Genomic DNA, 21,386 nt, shown 5'->3' with positions numbered 1-21,386 from the left:
CTTAAGACATGCTGTTAATCAAAAAAGGGGTTCCGCCCTTTAAACAGCTCCTCCAATCATCATGCAGCAGCCCAGCATCCTGGCCCGCTCACTGCCTCATTCACTCCCAGAGAAGCTGAGCTTCCCTGGAAGTGACGATTTTGGTGCATTTATCCAATTACCGTCCAGCTTTTCTACAGTGAAAAAAGCTCCTCTGTGCTTGCCCATAGAGCTCCAGTGAAGCTGGGCTTCAGGAGGGTTTAACGCGCTGTGCTGCACGGAAATGTATGACAAGAAAATTAACCCAATAGAAATACGAAAGTGCATATATGAGCATTTATTTTCTGACATAGTAGAGGAAGCAGAGCTTCCCTTGTAGTCTTAGAGCAGTCTCCACTGGTTGGCACGTACACTCTATCCACCAAGGCGATTTCGAAACAACTTCAGAGCTGGCGCCCAATTTCGAACCTGTCCTTTTCTTTTCAGACAGCCACACTGAAACAAACTGTTAAGGAAATGAAAGCTCAACTTTTCCCAGTCAAAAGTAGACTTTTCATCCTCATTATGTCATTTTTCCCAGTTCCCACTGCGACGCTTAGAAGGATTGGCTCCATCCTTACCAAGGTTTCTTGCTCCGAGCTCTGTGAGAGCTGATTTTGTATTCCTCTGTTGCCTTGCCATGTAGTTGAGGGCTATGCTGGGAAAATTGTGAGGAGTAAATTTAAATGTTAAATTACACTACTCTACCAGTAAAACATCTTGACACATTCTAATTCCATGGTCTTTTCTGTTGTTCTTTCTACATACCAGTAAAACAATACTTAAGACATACAAAATATGCAATAACCTCTTTTGAGCAGTTCATACTAGGATGTACTGTATTTATGCTCTGTAAAGCCTTTTATATCGGCTTTTATCCTAAGTGCTGTTAATTGGTGATTTTTAGGTCTGGTAACTCTAAATGAATTTCTCCTTTGCAGCACAAACTTTGTAGTTTAAATTTTACTTTTCTGGAATTGTCTTCCAAGATTAGGATTCAATTATTTGTCACATGTACCATTATAGCACAGTAAATTATTATTATTTTTTTTTACACACATATCCCAGTTAGGAACTGGGATCAAAGCGCAGGATCAGCCTTGATACAGCACTCCTGGAGTTTATAGGATTAAGGTCCTTGCTCAAGTGATCAACAGTGACAACTTGACAGTGCTGGGGCTTGAACCCGCAACCTTTCAATCAGTAATCATTTGAGCCACCACTGCCTGCAAGTATTAATGCTCTATATCAGCACTTGTGGACTGCCACGTCACATTATATATAATATAAAATTATGTAATATGAAAAGCAATATCACACAAGAGGGAGTGCTACTTTACTGAATATCTAGAGAACAAGTAAAACTCTTTTACTTCATCAACTGTACTAAAGCACATAAGAAAAAGGATAAAGGAAAATGCAGCCCTATGCCTCAATATATTTTATTTTTGTATAACTTTGTGTATAATAACTGTCTTCCCATGACTTAAGGCTATGACTGAACAGTGGGTGCCTTTCTGTGCAACACAACTGAAACATCTTAATGAAAGTAAGTGTTATTTATTTTAAAGGACATTAAACTAACACCATCTTGTTTACAGTTTTAAAATATTAATACTATGGTTATGTCATTAAATTTGTACTGGGTGGCCCAGGAGTCTGGTCCACTAGCATTTTTTCCCTTACATGTGATTCAGTTTAATAAGTTTACTTTTTATTTCAGACCATAGGTTTCTGCGAAATTCACAATAGAATATTAAATAGAACCAGACCATTTGACTTCTTTCTTTGCAGTCACCTAAAATCCGTAGTCTATTAGAGTTCTAGACAAGAACTATATAGCCCTTTGGTAGTGAGTAATAAGCTGCAATTCCTAGTAAATAGTTGTTTCTGAGGCACTGATTATGATTGCCAGATTAATGTAGCTTTTTTTTTTTTTACAACGAAACCCCATGTACTATGGAGTTGGGCATGTTAAGTAAATAACTCAATAGTGTGAGTAGGTAGTATCATCTCATGGTTACGGCAGGATTCTAATAGCCATTAGACAATCGGTCTGTTCTTTGCTTGAGCTTTTCCCTCCCAAGTCTTCTAGCCTTATATGCATTAGTGTGCCAACAAATATTTACAAAATATTTCCATAAATGGATGAACATGGGCAGCCACAACAATCAGGTAGGCTGTAACATTTAAAAGATACTCAATAAGCAGCTCAAAGTGTGCCAAGAAAATGTCTCCCATGTTGTTTACACAAAATTCTGTCCATTACATCCTAATATTAGAGTAAAAAAAAAAAAAAAAAAAATCAAGACTCTTTTAACCTGCCATTTTTTAAATGTTCTATTTTCCAATTTTGGTCAGCCCATGCAAATTGTGGGACCCAGTATGGTGGTCTGCTACTTATCTGGTGTATTGCTCAATGTGTGGTATGTGACAGCATACCTTGGTTGTTATTTAGGTTACTGTTGACTTTCTATCAGCTCAAACCAGTCTGGCCAGTATACCTCTGACCTCAACAAGGCATTTTCACCCTGGCACTCACTCAATATTCTCACTTTTCAGACTCTGTAAACCCTAGAGGGCTTTGTGTGAAAATCCCAGGAAATCACCAGAAATACTTAGACCAGTGCATCAACCAATTAAATCACCCTTGTCCCTCATTCTGATGTGCAGTTTGAAATTCAGCAGAGCATCTTGACCGTCTGTACAAGCCAAAACACATCAAGTTCCTGCTATGTGATTGACGTATTGTTAACAAAAATATCTAATCAAACAGATGAGTTCCAGCGAGTCTATCCATACCTGTGTTTTAAGTTGTGCTCAGGCTGTCACTAAACTTTAGTCTTGCACTGCCCGGTTTTAGATTTAAATTATTATTTTATTAATTATCTGTCATTACTGTTTGATGATTAAGTGGTTTCTATTATTAAATTTCATCTTAATATTAGAACATTTAGAAAAACACAGTACAAAGGCTGTTTTTACCTTTCGGTAATAAATATCACTTTTATGACAAAAGGCATCTTGTAAATACAACAAGACATCCACTGGTTAATTGGTTGAGACCCATCATGTAACAGAGAGACCATTATACACTTCTGAGATTATTAACAACCCTTAGTACATTTCTGGCTTATTATTTTGTAGCTGGAGGAAATCACAATGGTTTATAGAGTGAGTTTTCTGATAGAGGGGATAAAAATAGTGTTTCGCTGCCTACTACACATTTAGAGTCTTTTTCACTGCAAAGATGATGTCTTTGATTTGTGGTACACTGTTGTCCTCCAAAATCTTTGCATATGGCATGGGGATGTCCACACCGGTAACTCGGACAGCAGGAGCATCCAGATAATTAAACGCAGGACCTACAGTTACATAAAGAGGAAAACTTATCAGAACAGGTAACTGGAGTTATTTTCTGTAAAAAATTAAAATAAAAAAAGAGCAATTTCACTGCAAAATAAAATGGTCAGTTACGATAAACATGATGTAAAAGGAAAGTCTGCTATTATTAACAGCAAATGCTTGAAAAAGTGTAAACATAAAAAGATTTAAGGGTTTACCCTCCATGATTCTGGCACAAATCTCAGCACCAACTCCAAACTGAGGCCAGCCTCCCTCAACCGTAACCAGGTGGTTGGTTTTCATCACGCTAGTTTCAATTGTTTCTACGTCAAGGGGTCGGATAGTGCGCAGGTTTACAACCTGTAAATTAGGAACAAATAATCAGAACTAAGACAGTAATATGCTAATTCAGAAAACTGCATTAGAAAGTAAAAAATTACACAAGCTTGCTTGTTAGCCCCATTTATCCCCAATTATTTCTTGCACGTTTCTTACATCTAGACTATATATTGACATGATTTTAACAAGGATTTATAATTGTTGCAGATACAAATTCAATTTTATTGAACCAGGAGTAGTTTCCCTTTTCCAGGCTCTTCTTTTCCCTTTGCCCATTTGTAAACAGAATGATCTCTTTCTCATCTGTCCAACTCTGATCTGGTCTTCCTGTTTTTGGGATTTACATCTTTTGGTAAACTGGATTAACTCTAATAAAGCCTTATCTTTACCATTTGACACTGAAAACCCAGCCGTCTCGAAGAAGTTCTTGATCTGTCCTGTTAGTTTGAAGGGGCTTTTCTTGAGCAGGGTCAAGAGTCACCCACAACTATGGTTTTCTGTGGTCTTTCTGACATTTTGGTGCTCCTGATCCCGCCAAATATTCTTTTTAACAATGTTAAAGGCTTAGGCCTTTAGAATTAACAGCAACAGATTTCAAATGCCCAACTTGAAATTAACTAAACCTGATAGAAATGAGTTGAGAGTTGATAACAAATGACCTAATAGAGTAATTCTGTCACATGAGCATAATTAATGATCAAGAACCAGCTAGCTTGTACTGTAATTTGTTGGAAGAGACTAATCCATTTTCACTTGTACAATATCCAGCTAAATCTTACCTCACATTCAATCCCCTCTTTGGCCAGGACAGCAGCAGCATCAAGACAATGACCAACCATTCGGGAATGTGAGACGAGCGTGATGTGACTTCCTAATTAAAATAACAAAAGGATTAATATATCAACTCAAAACTGACCCAAATGATACACACTCATCTAAAAAATTACCTGACCCTTTGTAAATTTAACCCACCAGTACCAACTGTAACACTGAAACTATAAGAAAAGCTAATCATAACTAAGATTTAAAGGAATTCATAGGGCTGGACAATAATTCGATATCAATATATATCGCGATAGAACTTTTTTCAATAACGGTGATATGATTTACACATTTCCGATATTTCGATATACATTTGAATATATAAGCCAACGGTTTTTCTCTCCCTTGCGCTGCAGAATTGTAGGTAATCGTCTCCCCGGCTGGGTCTTAGTGCTCGTCTCTTACTGGTATAATCAACATCCGTGCACGCGTGTTCTGTTTACTAGAACACTGTGACCACGTGTGTGTGTGTGAGAGAGAAACATTTAATTTTGTGTTTGTTAGCGTATAAAGCAAAAGCAAGTCTCAGAGGGTAAAAATCCATTTTCCTCTCCTCTCGTGTTTCGCGACAGAGCGGAGTTTGTGTGTAAGGCAGAGTGTGTGTCTATGTGTGTGCGAAGCCGAAAGGAGTTGGGGGTGGGTGGGGGCTGTAAAGGCAAGTGTGTATGCGCGCGCGCTTCTGCTAATACTACTAATAAGCTGAGTCTGAGAGTTTTAATTATTTTATAGTTTATTTCACAGTTTGTAAAGGCTAAATACAAATAAAAAGTGAACCTTATTTTTTGTACTGTTTTTATTAAAAAAAATTAAAATAATATATACACTGTTTATATATCATTTTAGTAGGAGGAGCCTGGAGGTATTATAGACTTTGCAAATTCAGTTAGCAGATATCCATTGTGTGTGTCCTCTGCAGCTTTTTCCTGTGGCTTTTTAATATTGTCCATATCGATATCGGAATTATATCGTATCGACCAAAATTAAGAAATATATCGTGATATAAATTTGCCATATCGTCCAACCCTAGGAATTCATACTTTAACTGATCATAGAAGATACATTTAAAGAAATTGTAAGGTTTACAAGATGTACAGCACAAATGTTAGATTTTCCGACCTGATCTCTCAATTTTTGCCTTTCCGATGGGGATGGTAAAGTCTTTGGACTGTGCTTCCTCAGACATCTCAAAGGCCACACCATACATCAGCTCATTTTCCAGCACCACAACTGACATAAACATAGACAAATTTGGAAGATTTTACAATCCATGTTTTAACATTTACATTCAATATTTTTAGAGAAACAGTTTAGGTAAAACTTTTATTTGTTATGGTCTTGTCAAAGTCATAGCCCCAGTGCAAAGCTAAAGAAGCAAACGTATAGGCTTGTCAACTAAATCTGAATCAAGATGGAAATTGTGTGTCATGGTCACCTATACGTTGAGGTAATAAAGGTGCTGCTAACTTTTGGTAGAAAATGATTAGTCAGAAAATAACCAACATTGAATATTACCTCAGTGAGTAACGGTTCTCTCACACTGGCTTTTAAGGATATACTCCCATGGCGTGAGATAAAACACAAGTTTACAAAAAATAATAATAATAATAATAATAATAGTTAAAAAAGGGAAAAAATTCTTTGTAAAACAGTAATGAGACTTAATCCAGAATTCGCATTATTCTAAAGCACTTGTGTAACAAAATAGCTTATCTGTGGTCCATAAGAACCCCTTGCCAAACATGTAAACTGTGAATTAATAGCTAAGTTTAACCATCATTGTGCAAATAAGATTTTTGTCTTCAATAGTGTGAGGAAAAGCCCTGTTTTTTGTACATATGGACAAGAATTTCCCTAAAACAGTCTAGCGCATTTACCAGGGTTGACCGATCACAATAATAAAATCCTGCCTAGAAACTACTGAACTCCCTAAATACAATGAAAATCAGGCCAAATAATGTCGGTACTCAAACTCACACTGTAGCCCATTTATTTATGCACATACTATGTTTCACTAAAATTTGCCAAATTTTTTTATTGGGCAAGACATTTTTTCCAGCCCAATAAGATACAAAGTAGCCAAAATACTATATATTTTTTATTCATTCTTGTTCAAGAAGGTAGACAGGTCACCATTAAACAGTTGTGAATAAAACAGGAACGAAAGAAAATTAAAAAGAATGATCATGCCTGGTATTAAAGTTCGCACATACATGTGAACAAAAACTTAGATTCCGGTGGGCGGTGTAGCAGGCGTCCCTCACCATGTAACAGTAGACATGGTCATTATGAGGTTATAATACTCATATATATGTGTAAAACATTGGGGGAGCTCGTGGAGCAGCAGAGAGGTGACCGCACACTCCATTAGAAGGTAATGGTAGCGTGTGGCTGACAGGAACTGCACACGAGCGGAGCCATGGGTACCCCTTTAGTTTTAACTACTACAAATGTAACATCTTAAACTGTTAAGCTTTTAAAGAAAAAAATAAAAATTAAGGCAAGTAGAAAACCTCAAACATTTATTAACCGGGTCAAGAAAGTTACAGGTAAGCTGGAAAATAGCAGTCATCAGCTTGATATGCTCAGCTTGTGTTTTAGCAGCTAGAGAGACCAAGTTGATTGGGGTAAATTAAGAAAGTGTTTACCAAATTTGTGCATGTTCCAATTTTCTGTAATACTTGTGTCTAAAGGCCCATCTTACCTGGATTATCATCACGAATGGCTGATTTGAGGAGCCCCTTGGCATCCTCTGCATTCCAGGGACTTACGACCTTTAACCCAGGGCAGTGACCATACCAGGCAGCAAAACACTGCGAGTGCTGAGCTGCAACTCCTGCAGATGCGCCGTTGGGCCCGCGGAACACAATGGGCACGGACTGCAGCCCAGCTGACATATAGTAAGTTTTGGCTGCTGAGTTGATGACCTGATCGATGGCTTGCATGGAGAAATTGAAGGTCATGAACTCGCAGATAGGCCTTAGGCCAGCCTAAAAATATAGACAAAATTAGACATTGTTTTTTTTTTAATAAGTTTTGGACAGCAATCAGTTGTCAAAATACAAAAATACCCAAACGGTTCATATAATTTCTATATCCTTACAGTCTTTAGAAATTTCCAAAACTTTTAATTAGCTGGCAGTCATATATAGATACTTTTTAAGTTAAAATACTTTAAGACAAACAAAATCTCACCATGGCTGATCCAACGGCAATGCCAGCAAAACCCATCTGAAAAACAAAACCTCACATTTTAAATATGAAAATAAATATATACAGTGGAACCTCGGATTACGAGCATAATTCGTTCCATAAGCGGGGTGTGTGTGGTGTGTAATGTGCATGCGCACACACACATTAATGGAGAGACTATTTTATCAAAAAAATTTGCAAGGTCACACTCGCATACCCACATATTAACGGAATCACTGCTGTAAAGTAAAAAACAAACAAACAAATAAACTGGCACTTTACCTTTAAAAAGAATCGCCACAGAGCGGAGTTTCTGTGTAAGGCAGAGAGTATGTGAGTGAGTGTGTGTGTGGAAAGCCCAGAGGAGGAGGGGTGGGAGGGGGCATTGTAAAGGCGAGTGTGGCACACCCTCTCTGCCTTACACAAAAACTCTGCTCTGTCGCGATTCTTTTCAAAGGTAAAGTGAGAAACAACAGGCTCATACAGAGAGAAAAAATGGATCTTTACCCTCTAATGAGACTTGCTCTTGCCTTATGTGCGCTGTACAAACACGCTTACAAACACAAAATAAAATTTTTCACTCGCACATGTGGTCACATTGTTATAGTAAAAAGTACACGCGTGCACGGATGTTAATTATACCAGTAAGAGATAAGCACCAAGACCCAGCAGGGGAAGACAATTACCTACAATTCCGCAGCACAAGAAAGAAAAACCGTTGGCTCAGTTGTCAACACGTGACACTCGGCGTCAAAACAAGAAGCGCATGCGTGATACATGATACTCAGTGCTCGTAAACCAAAACAATGCTCGTTTTTCAAGTCAAAATGTATTAAAAATCCTTGCTCGTCTTGAGGAACATTGGTAAACCACGTTACTTCACGTAAATCCAATATTATTTTTATACTCATTCATCAGTTAATAGTACATTGCCAGTTAGAAGTAAAAAAAATAAAATAATTGTATGTATATATATATATATATATATATATACACACACACACAGACACAAACATTTATCTTCTATTACGTTTATCCTGTGGCATGGGGGACTGGAGCTAAATACTGGGCACAGGGCGGGGTACACCCTGGACAGGGTGCCAATCCATTACAGGGCACACAAGGTATGAAGAGTTTAAAAAACACCAATTACCCTAATCTGCATGTCTTTGAACTGTGGGAGGAAACTGGAGGAAACCCATTAAACACGGAAAAAGCATGCAGTCTCCACGTACACGAACCAGAAAAAGGAGACAAACCCTTAAGTTTGGAGAGGTAAGGGGTAAGTGCTAACCACTACGTCACTGTACTGTCCCCAAAATATAAATGTACTTATATCACCACTCGTGCAGTAATTCTATGCCAATGGCATGCACAATTTTTCACCTTAAATACCCAACAATATTGATGAATGTGTCCCCCCTTTGTCCTGTAAGCCACATAACATACTGCCTATTCTGCAGGGTCCCAGTTGTGATGCATGAATCAAGACATGAGTTTTTAACCATAAAGCACACACAAACTACATTCCAACACAGATCTTTGTGAAAGGAAAGGCAACTCTAACCCAGTTAACTTTACCTTTCAACTAGTCTTATGTTTGTAAAAATCATGCTAGCACTTGCATAAATGAATGACTCAGACAAATTGCGCTCACCTCAGAAATAGGTGTGTCAATAACACGTTTATCGCCATACTTCTTCCAAAGTCCTCTGCTCACCTAAATGAAATATTTATACAGTACAATACCAAAGCTAATAAATGTCAGTGTACAAGACTCTTTTTGCTTATTAATGAAAAATATCAACACAACCACATTGACTGACCTTGTAGGCACCATCATACTGCGCAACTTCTTCACCAAGCAAAAACACACGCTCATCCCTCTCCAGCTCCTCGTCCATAGCCTGGTTAAGAGCATCTCTCACTGTCACCTGCAATAAACATGCATGACTAGTTATTTTAAGCTCCTGAACTTTATGCCACATTGCATTGTCCACACTGTTTCAAACACAATATGGACAAAAGTATGTTATTAATCCATGCCTTTAAAACTGTAGTATTAAAGCTACTGATCCATACATTATTGTTCCTCAAACTGGTTTTTAGAAAGTGTCATTTGATTCCACTCAGCTGCCAACAAATCTCTTTCAGCTACTTTGTATTTTAGGTGGCGTTTTTGGAATCTGGAAACTGTGAAAATATCTCAGGGGAAGAGTGAACTGGAAAACGTCTATGCACCGACATTATTATAACTGCTATTTGTTTTCTTCTTTTTAGGTTGGAATATACCCATTTTTATATTGTAAACAGAATCATTATCATCATACAAGGGGCGTCTTTCCGCCTGCACTTTCATTAACCTTGAAGCTAATGAAGATAATTCTCTTTATAGCTAATTTGGAATCTTTCTTCCACTTCTGAGGCGCTAAAACAGGATTTTTCGACATCTTTTCAGAAGACCCATGTCAAGATGGCACCTGTAATGTTTACCCTTTCATAAAATTTACCTATAAAATAAAATTCATCTCCGAGACCGTTCACATGGGATGCCAATGTGTAAATAGGTCAGGATAGGATTATAAAGAAAGTGATGTTTTACCATTTCTTAAGAGCAATTGTTAACACGTGGGTGGCACAGCTTCTAAAGTGAGCAAGTGCAATTTCTAACGTGTGCGTTTTGAGACTGGTGTAAGCATGCGTAATGAGTGGGTTTGAATAATAATTTTAAAAAGGTGATCAGAAACTTTTGATAATGCAACACCATAACGTTTCTGTTGCACCATTCAGACACTCACACACTCTGCACAGAATTGGTTATGTCCAGCGTGAACGATGGCTTATTAAGCTAAAAAAACAGCCAATTCTGGTCACTGGGCAATCGACTTAAGTATTTGTATTAGAAATGTAATAAATAATAATTGGAGTCATTGTGAAGGTGATGCATGAATTAGCATAAAAGAATCATGATTCACAAACAAATCTTTCTCCCAAATCTCTAATGAAAATTAGTTGCTTTGGCAATTTAACTTCTAGTCATGCTTAAGGATGTGCCAGCCTAGAAAGGGTAAAACAAATTTAAATCAAAATAATGGCAAAGAACTCAGTCTGTTGCATTGATGATGCAGTTGATCATGAAACTATGGGTGTCTGCTTTATGCATTGGGTCAAACTGAAAAAACATTTATACTAGGTGTTTATCTGCACTGCCAAGACAAGCTAATATTTAATAGACGCTGACTGGAACTGTTTACAAGTTATCTAGTCACATTATTAGACAAATATTTTTGTTGTCATGAAAGAAGTTATGCTCCCTTAAGGTTCTAAACCAATATAATGAATGAGGACAGATGAGTTAACTGAATAAAACCAAAACTAAAGTCAAATTACAACAACAAAAGAGCAATACTGCTAATGTGTACAATACGAGGTATTAATAACTTCAATATAAAAGGTATGTACGTTTTTTTTTTTACTCCGTGTTGCTAAGGCTAAACGGTAAAGGTTAGAGCATCAATGCTAACCTGCACAGCAGCAGACGGCGTCCTGTGAAACTCCCTCCGGAGAACAGCTGAGACGGCATTCTGTAACAACAAGACATTAGCTTGCAAATAAGTTCATACTAACATTAAAACCGGCTTTTATAATAATAAAAAAAATACATATTTTTAAAATTGAATTAACCTTCCCCGAGCGAAGAAAACACCTCAGCGACGCCATCTTTCTTTTTAGACTGTCCCACTGTCCTCTATTTGGAGGCGGGGCTGTAAAATTCTATTATGCAATCAAAAAAGGGTTCTTCTTCAACAACCAATCATACGTTCGAAAGTGTAGCGTGTTCTTGAATAATACCCAATGGGAAGGCTGGGTGTTTAATAAGAACCAATCAGAGTCGCGTTTATAGGATGTCGGAAGTAAACCGGAAATGCCCACATTGCCAAGGACACTTTTTTTTCTTATACATACATACACAAATACATAAATCACGCAATTTACTTTTTGAACTGGCTATAATAAAATCACACAAATAAAATAACAGGCACGCTTTAATTACAACTAACTAATTACAACACGACGTATTGTTTTTAAATTGCATTTAATTATTGTGGCCATTTGGATTCAAATCAAGCAAAACTTTGTGAAATGAGGCTTTAAATGGATATTTAACCAAGGGGCAAAAAAAAAAAAAGTTCAGCTTAAAAGTGCTAAAAAGTGCAGTTCCTTGAACGGTCACTAGGTGGCTGGCTCGTAATGTGAGTCAATCTCCATAGAACTCCATGTTAAAATGCCCCACTTCACAGAGAAAATAAAAGGTTAACGCCTGGTACACACACGGATTTGGGCTTATTAGCTATATTTTCTATTTATGAAAACTGTATGGGAGTAAAAAAAAATCTATATGGATTAAAAAAATCTAAGTCATCATTTAAATTTACATGAGAAAAAGAGGTGTAAAATCAGACATAAATAGGGGCGTGCAGTTGCAATGCAGGAGTCAAATCGCTAGGCGTCTGCTATTTATCACTTTAGCTATCCAGTAAACTGGAATCGCTGTAGTTAAACTTACCCCTCCAAAAAATCTAGGACCTGGCACTGGATGATGTGTAGGAAATGGATTACAGAGATCATCAGAGTTGCCAACTCATGTGTGTGCTCTGCGATAGATTAGCACCCTGTCCAGGATGCACCCTGCCTTGTACCCAGGGTCTCCTGGGCTAAGCTTTAGGCCCCCATGACCCTGTACAGGCTAAGCGGTATAGAACATGAATGAATGAACAATACTGAATAAAAAATGTCATGTTGATTGATTTAAGTCTAGAAGCTTTAGACATCCCCAGCTGCAGTGCATGGCCACTGAACAACTTATCACTTTGTTGCTTGAAAAAACCAAACAACTCAGGTTGCTTTCAAAATACATTTCTGGTCATTGTCCATCTCCACTGGAGACCACTATTCATTAATCTGGATGCTAATTTTAAACTGGTTTTCCTGTTTTTGAGGTTAATCCATGTTTCACATTTTGTGGTAAATAAACCATGTGTATTTATTCTGGAGAAAGCTTCTTTTGATTGCCGACACTGACACATTTTAGCATTGCATTCTTTTTTTTCTTTTTAAAGAATGTACCATATAGTTCATTTGGCCACAATTAATGTCTTGGAAGTCATAGATGGGTTCGCATATAAATTCTCTCATGAATTAACAGAAAAGCACAATAATGCAGTTTTATATTTGTATTGCTGCTTGAGTTAAATTAGTAAAGTACTTGAAAATGTACTACTACTACTAATAATAATAAAAGTAACAGCATAATCCTAAAAATAGCAGTGAAATCTCATAGAACTTGTTACTTCACTATATTTAAAGCCAACTGCATAATCAAACCAGAAATATGATCTATTACTCATTCATGTCCCTCAAAAAGTTCTCATACATGAGATGAAGTTTTGTCTTGCTTAATCTCTAAGCCATATTTTTTGTGAAACGTGTTTTGGGGTAAGATATGGTACATGTAAATTTAGCTAAATTGAAAGCAACAAGGTTAAACCTAATTGGATATGTGTAGTTCATGAAGAGTGTCTTTTCCCCAGGTATTAAAAGCATTTTGCATAATAACTTTGTCAATCAAGTACTGACTTTATGGCATAACACTCATTTTTCACAGATTTTGGATGCATTTATAGTCACATAGTTGAATGCTGGATGAATGAAGGGGAATCCAGATTTTATTTACAGTCCTGACAAGGTTAACGCGAAGTTCAACATCTGTTCAAGTACAATGATTTCTTTTGTAGGCTTGTAGCACCAAATGCATTAGCCCAAGTGCACACACTCACACAGCACATATAAGTGAATTTTAAAATACCATGACTTGAACAGGCCTTTGTCTGTAGTACAATATGACAAATGAAGCATTTTTTTCTTTGCAGTTGTCATCTTCATACCTATTTAAACACAATTTTTGTTTATTTGGTGGATTGCTAGGTGCAGTTGTAGGTTTCTCGCCTGCCATGCAGAAGGCCCGGGTTCAATTCCCATCTAATACCCAAACTCCAGCAACTGGATGCAGTGTTAGTCCCGAGCCCAGATATGCCTTAATGAAAATCTGCTAGTGCTATGTATATCACACTCCAAGGAATGAGCACTCCTACATATCCACTCTGACCTATATCCACTCCAGCTCTAAAGTATGAGGCAAAACACCCAATCCAATTACACGTGCTTTGATAAATCATATAGTAGAGAAAAGATCTGACAAACAACTCATAAACATTGAAGAACATTCTGTTGTTTTTACTTCAAAGTTCACAATTAAAAGCACATCACCATGGTTAAAACATTGTCAACGCAATTTTTATAATGGGGGAAACAAAAAAAATGTTTTAAATACAGGATGCACACCTTCAGTGTGTGCAGCAGTGGTTGTGGCAAATGTGCAGTGTTCATTACTCTTATTATCAAATATAATCAAACTGTCTCGCTATTCATACCATCTTTCAACATAATTAAATCTAATGTAAACTTTATACCTCTTTTCAAAGACCACCGATAAACAGTGGTAAAGTGCGGCAGAGAAAGCGATGTTGCTCCTCGGTATGAATCATTTACACGTATAACACAGAAACTGTGCGTTTCACTGAAAACCTCCATGTTTTACAGTCTGCAATGAAACATGTATAGATGTGCATAGGGGGTTACAGAAAGCAGAGTACTTTGCTACATGCCCAATGTGCCAATGTCATGTTAATGGCCTAACTGTGGTTTATCAGAAGATTACTACAACTTATTTGTAATTGTACATGTCTCAAGTCAATTTTCTTAAGGAAGAGTTGGGCAAAAGAGTTGATTATCCTAAATAAAGTTGATCAGCCTTTCTGACAATTGATTCAATACTTTTGCACTGAGGCTACAAGGATGATGCAAATTACAAATTAAATACATAACAGAAGTCAATTTCACCGCAAATACTTTTCATATCGTAGTTTAGTTCTTGATGGATTTGCTACACATTAGATAAGTTTTAAATGCTGCTTCTGGTAAGCCAGTTTTGGCTGCATACTCAAAAGTCCAAGAGGTGGTGCTGCATCTGACTAATGCCTTCTACACGCCATATCCTAACCCTAACCAACATGATGGTTAACAAGATGAAACAACAAATCCATATTGACACACACCAAGTTGTCTCCACCTCCTGGATTTTTGGCTCAGGACTTTTTGGATCAGGTATGATAAGAACCCAAATATTTTTTTTGTTTGTCCAAAAGAGGTACTGTACTTGTGCTTCGACTTGCTCCCAAAGAAATTCTGACCACTCCACACAGTTTTCTTCACCTCCAAGACTTTCGGCTCGATTAATTCCTGCTCCCGCATGAAGATTGAACAACATTTTATCAATCCTGTCCACTCCTGTAGGTATATGACACCCTGACCAAAAAGTGTCATTGTTTCAAAATGGTCAAATTATTGACCGACATCAAGGAAAAAAGACAACTCCAGAGATTTTAAATGACTGAAATTTGGTTAAAAATCATGAATAGTGATTACTTAAACATTTGGTAAAGTTGCACAGTAAAAAAAAAAAAAAAAAAAAAACAGCAGTAGAAATTACCGCTATGTTAATTAGTAAAAGTAAGAGCACAATGCGACAGGTACACAGAATTATGACTAAATAGCTATGTGGCCATAAGAAAACCACTTATTGATGAGACTTATCAAAAAAGAGAGGATAAAGATTTGAATTTGGAGCAATGGATAAAGGCCATGTGGTCTAATGATTCCAGACTAACCCTGTTCCAGAGCGATGAACGCATCAATGTAAGAAGATAAGGGGATGAAGCGATGCACCCATCATGCACTGTACAAAGCTCTGGGCTACCTGAATGTAACAAATTACCAGGTTATCTTGAAATAAAAGAATAATATTTTCTGTTCCTGCGTTATTAAGTCTTAATAACTGTGTGGAGATATTTATGGGAAATATTTTTGGATTAGACAGACTTCCATTACTTCTTAGATGTTATGAATCTTTTTGGAATGGTTACAACTCCTTTACCTGGTCAACAAATCTGACAGTTAATCCACGCTATATATTATGAGGATTAACCCTATTTCAGTGCATGGGTTCAGCGTTAGTGTTTATTTCAAATGGAATATGTACTATTTTAAATTCAATATTTATTCATTTTATATAGCACTGGTTACAATGGACCACTGTGTAAAACTTACACTGCTGCTAAGATAAAAATGAAACACACAGCTCCTAAATCTGGCAATGGGATGTCTAGCAATTGTTTTTTATAGGCACAAAGGTTAAAATGTGGCACAAACCCTAACATGCTTTTTTTTTTTTAAATACTATTCCTTTCATTTTTTGTTTTTTTTTAAATCACTGTCTGAGTGTCTTCACATCATTTCAGGCTACAATACAGTAATTCCGAGTTAAGACTTATAAAAAGACAAATAAAATAAAAAAAACATGCTGTTGGAAGCAATTTGCTGGCATGGTTTGGGTCTACTCTTTCACTTATTAATAAGAGTCATGGCAAATCAAAGTTATTCTATGTCTTTAAAATATTATTAACCATTTTCTCCCAAGGTAATATTTTGCAGATTCTTAATTAATACCTAGTTCTCATCAATAGGACAACAGTGATCACCTTGGGAGGATGATGTTAGACATGCTTTCTCCAAGACAAATGATATCAGCTACAGTACCGCATTTGCTCAACATCACAGCGCACTTAGAGGAAAGCGGTTCCTACACTGTTCTGCATAAATGAGCTCACATACACCTATAATTGGCTAGTGTCGCTCTGATTAATAGAGGAGATGGGGAATATGCCATCCATCCCTTCTTCCCTTCCTCCCAAACATCAAGGGCAATTTTGCTGCCTTGGCTTTAAAAAATGGTTGGTTTAGCAAACATCCTTGTTATCACGAATGTTAAAATAGCCTTTTCTCAATCACGGAGTTCTTCATCATCTTTCGATTACTGCAATTCCAATAATCTGAATGTACTATAATATTATGCAACAAATAAAAAAGGACAAAACCTACACAATGTTTTAAGTAAAACCCAAAGTCAAAGCATTAAAAATGTCTTTCCCAACCTAAATTCTTCTAACTGGTTTGAAAACGCCGAACCTGGAAGCTGTTTTTAAGAGGGTCAGAAACATCGTTGTAGGGTGGGTATGATTATTTACCACAAATATGCAAGTCCAATTCATAAACCTATCTTGTCAGCTAAAATGTAGTTTCCAAGATCATATACTGTATAGCAGCACAGAGAGCCCACACTTTAGCCTCATCACTGCTGATCTGCAGCCAAGTTGAAAGTAAAATATTTCAGTTGCAGTCCAGTTGTAAAATATCACTGCACTCCTGAAGATTCAGATTCACGCCTCGGATAAGAGAGCCAAGGACAAATTGCACATGGTAAGAACTAAGCAGTCTAAAGACTGTTGCTCAGATGTGTGGATTGCTTCGATCGTTGATCTCTGCTTTTTTCAGCCGGCCTTTGCTGAAGGTCTGAATGGAGCTCAGAAGGGCGCTTCGGCCCTTGCCATTAACGGAAGGAGGGTGGAGGGCTGGAGGGCTTGACTCGATCCCTAAAGAAGGTGGAGGAGGCGGTGGAGGTGGTGGAAGGGTCACTGACTGAACACCTGCAATGACCAAATAGCAAATGTTAGTGTAACCAGGGATGCACAAATAACCCACATAACCCTGCGTTCACATCACAAGGCAACAAGTTCTTACTCGCTGAAGTTTGCTTCTTATAGATGTAATAACCACTATAGTAGATGCACGTGGGCATGATTGATACAGCTAAAGTTTAAATAAGAAATTTTAGTAACCTAAATATTTGGGCTACTGTAAAATGTATACTTGCAATCAATATTTTTATTTACAGTCGCAGTCAAAAGTTTACTCTACACTCATCATGAACATAAAAATCATGGCAATATTTGATTGTAATATATATATATATATATATATATATATATATACATACATATACACTGTTCATTCCTGGGGCAGAATGATTAAACAACATATACTTTAATAGAATTTTGAAATAGTGTTTTCAAAAATCAAATCAATGCAGGGTCAATATATACACACGATTGCAAATAGACATACAGCACCTTTTATTTGGTTGAATTTTCTTAGCAAGGTTCAATAGCAGATGCTTTTGACAGACATCAATAAGCTTCAACTAAATTAGGGCAGTGGTACCTCAGTGTGCTACGGTTCTGAGTTACTGATCATAAGCTTGGGCAGTTCAAGACCCAGCTCCACCAAGTCATTTTTGAGCCCTTGAGCAAGGCCCCAAGACCCTGTCTTTTTCAGGAATGCCATATAATGACTAACCCTGGCCTTAACTTACTGTTTGGGTTTCTGGCATGGACCTGACTTTTTAGCATTGTCCACTTTAGCATAATTTTGATAGTGCTCCAGCAGCTAAAAGTTAGCCAGCCTTATAGTTACAACTGATCTTGGAATCTCCACTTGTTTAGATATGGCAAGAAGAGACATCCCTGACTTATGTAATTCAGCCATCCTCCTTCTCAGATTTCTGAGACTTTCCCATGGTACTGCGTTGTTCAACCCAATGAGTGCGGCCAAAAAATCCTTTTTATGTTTGCCAAGACAAACTACTAGCTGTAGTCAAATAAAAAAAATATTTTTTTTAAAAAGTCATCATCACTAACAGGAAATTGAGAGGCCTTGGGCCTGGCAAATTAAAACATTTTATCTAAGTGGGTGAATCTTGAATCCATCACTTAGATAAAATGTAATTTTAAATCTGTATGTATAATATAAAACTTTGACCGTGTGCTTCACATTCAGGTTCATCATGAGTGTATGTAAACTTTTGACATAAACTTTTTGAGTATATGTTACCCAGTCTGTGAAAATCCAGCTGAAGTCACTTTTTTGTGATTTACTGTTTTCTACATAAAATCATCTACACACATAAAACTTTTGTTATCCTTTCATTAAAGAAAGAAAAACCCACAATGGTCACTAAAATAACTGGTAAATGACAAAAGTAATAATACATTTAAATAATACTGAAAAATTAACTAATCAGACATTGCTTTTGAACTCTGTTCAACAGGGCCAGTTTAAATAAACTAATAAAACTTCCCTTGACAAAAATGATGGGAACTTTCAGTAATTTTTTTACGTATTATTACCTTGGCAAGTTTCAAGTTATTTCATTTATCATTGTGGGTTTTTCCTTCTTTAAATGGAAGGGTACCAACAATCTAATCCTGGTGTGTATATATGATTTTATGTAGAAAACAATGAATAACAAAAAAGGGATTTTAGCCAGGATGGTTCAGGTTTGTTGCTTTAATCCCTTAAACTACCAGGACCCATCAGTTCATCTAGACGTACACTGCTCTTTGTCCTAACTACAGACATTTCCTTGCATTGTACAGTTGATAAACTTTTGTTCACCAGAAATGTATATTTGTTTTGCCATAATGGGTTTAGGAGTGTAAATTTTATATTTTAAATACCATATTTTTGAATATTAGTTGTGTAGCAAATCAGACGTGCAACAAAAATACCCTACATATGTTGTGCTTTTTATTATCTTGATTTAGTATTTAATTATTTCAATAACTATTTTTAAGATATAAACTCAGCAAGGAGCATTTATGCAACAACATATGCCCATATGTTGTTGCATAAATGCTCCTTGCTGAATTTATATCTTGAAAATAGTTATTGAAATAATTAAATTTACTAGTCAATTAAAAGATTTTAAAGTGATTGCTTTCAAAACTGGCGGTCTTAAAGCTATTTAAAATTTAACTACACAGAAATTATTTTTAATAATCAAAATAAAGAGCAGTGAAATCAACTTAATCAGGTGTTTAGCCCTTAGTGCTTGATGTAACTTTTGACCTTAAATACTGTAATAATGTTGCAATGCATCTAATATTATATATTTTTAAAAAATATTGGGGAAGTGGGAAAGGTCAAGTATTTCCTATGATGTTGAATACTTCTGCCACACTGTTCGGCCAAATGTACAGTGGTGGCCAGAAGTATTAAAAAAAAGTAACTCAATTTTTTTTCTAACAACATTATAAGAATCTTTTGTTTATGATAACAAATTGCTTTACAACAACTTTATTCTTCAAAACAGCTGGGCATAGAGTCAAAAGCTGTCTGCAATACTCTGGTGTCACTGGCTTAAACCATGAATGCTTAAGTGCTTTCTGAAGATCGTGTACAGAAATTTGCCACAGAAGTTTTTTAATTAACTTAAGAATTCCCCAGTTTTAGCCATTGTTGTAATGAAGACCAAGGCCATGTAGCCACTGCTATGGAATCAAACATAACGGATGTTTTACCTTTTAACTGTTTTCAACTATTTATCTTGAATGAATGAAAGGTCAACTTATCCTCAATATTAAACTGTTTATATGCATGAAATATTTATACACAATGAGAAAAGCTTAGGTTTCCTTAATGGTTTGTTAAAACACCATTTGCTTTTGCCTGTCTATTTCTGCTGCTAGCACTCACGACTGATTGATTATGGTAGTGACCTCTATTTTTAGAATGGGTGTTTTAGTGTCAAATTCCCAGGATACAAAACTACACAAATCCAGAGCCTGAGAAATGTAATACTGCAGTACTGAATGCTACAAATGCCATAATTGATGCACGATTTATGTTTGTACCCATTATTCAGTATGGTTGTCTGAAATAACTTAAAAATATCAATCTGCCCATTGTTCCAGAATCACAGTAAAGACTTAAAGCTACTGTTCGTTTTGTCGCTCAGTAGAGTGAACGCAGGGCTCATTTGCAGCAACAAATACAATTAGCTTATGGACTGAACAAAGCTGCATGCCACAACTAAAGCTAAGCAGGATGATGCACTTACCATGTGGTTTAATGATCAATCAGCAGCAATGAAACATGTATAACAAAGTGGCAACTGCTGTAGGATTTTTTTATTTGCAGTAAGTGAGCAAAGCACTACTGAGTGCCGATTTGAGGTTCGGAGTACCCGGCATGCAACCTGTAATAGTGCTCTCTGCCCAGATTTGATGGAACTATTTTATGACTAAAATACTGAAGGCAGATGTTAGTTGATGCCCCAATTAAGATTTATTTTATTCTCGAGCCACATGAGTAAAATGTAAAAAAAAAAAAAAAAAAAAAAAGTAAATGCCAGAAGGCGCCACAACTAATGATGTCGAGTTTCCCCAACAAAATATATAAATAAATCAACAAAAATAAACCCACTGAAACATGCTGTTTAGTCAGATTCCATTAATACTCTTTTTAATATATATATATATTTGTTAGAAAGAGTATTTAAAAAAAAAAGAAAAAAGGTCAAGGACAGCTGAGCAGGCCATTGCAGACTTTGACGTCTTAAAGTTGCATTAATCCTTCTTAGTAGGTCAGATGAATTTTTTTATCACAGAATAAACTTTCATTTACACCTTAAATTGATGGAGAGCAACATTCACTACACAGAGTTCCGAAGCTCGTAATGCCATCATTTAGGTATTTGCTACTGAGGAAGGACATGGTGCAACTTTACAACAGATAACATTTAGTATTGGATTACTTTACCCCAAACATGTTCAATATGGTGCATGCTCTACTTTGAAGACAGCACAGGAGAGAGAAAA

At 36.5% G+C, this 21,386-nt stretch overlaps 2 protein-coding genes across 4 annotated transcripts in view; both read right to left on the bottom strand.

Moving 5' to 3' along the window:
* Positions 1–2,994: 2,994 nt before the first annotated feature.
* pdhb (pyruvate dehydrogenase E1 subunit beta) lies at positions 2,995–11,499 on the bottom strand. The gene is made up of 10 exons (XM_053484673.1): positions 11,398–11,499; positions 11,238–11,297; positions 9,540–9,647; positions 9,371–9,433; positions 7,717–7,752; positions 7,226–7,511; positions 5,641–5,751; positions 4,482–4,573; positions 3,582–3,723; positions 2,995–3,383 (listed from the first exon to the last, which is right to left on the bottom strand). The coding sequence occupies exons 1-10, from the start codon at positions 11,431–11,433 to the stop codon at positions 3,238–3,240; spliced, it is 1,080 nt and encodes a 359-aa protein (XP_053340648.1). The 5' UTR covers positions 11,434–11,499; the 3' UTR covers positions 2,995–3,237.
* A 2,483-nt stretch (positions 11,500–13,982) lies between these two features.
* Positions 13,983–21,386, bottom strand: part of pxk (PX domain containing serine/threonine kinase) — a 35,610-nt gene continuing 28,206 nt past the window's right edge. Inside the window, exons 18-19 of one of the 3 annotated variants that reach the window (XM_053483795.1) lie at positions 21,328–21,358; positions 17,237–17,375 (exon numbers count right to left, since the gene is read on the bottom strand). In XM_053483795.1, coding sequence (XP_053339770.1) covers positions 21,339–21,358 — 20 coding nt within the window. In that variant the 3' untranslated portion in view covers positions 17,237–17,375; positions 21,328–21,338. Of the gene's footprint in view, positions 17,376–21,327; positions 21,359–21,386 lie in introns of all 3 variants that reach the window. The other 2 variants (XM_053483796.1, XM_053483794.1) reach the window with 2 other exon arrangements.

The sequence above is a fragment of the Clarias gariepinus genome, chromosome 23 (assembly GCF_024256425.1).
Source record: "Clarias gariepinus isolate MV-2021 ecotype Netherlands chromosome 23, CGAR_prim_01v2, whole genome shotgun sequence".
NCBI classification, from domain to species: Eukaryota; Metazoa; Chordata; class Actinopteri; order Siluriformes; family Clariidae; genus Clarias; species Clarias gariepinus.
This window is presented reverse-complemented; position numbering and strand designations above follow the sequence as displayed.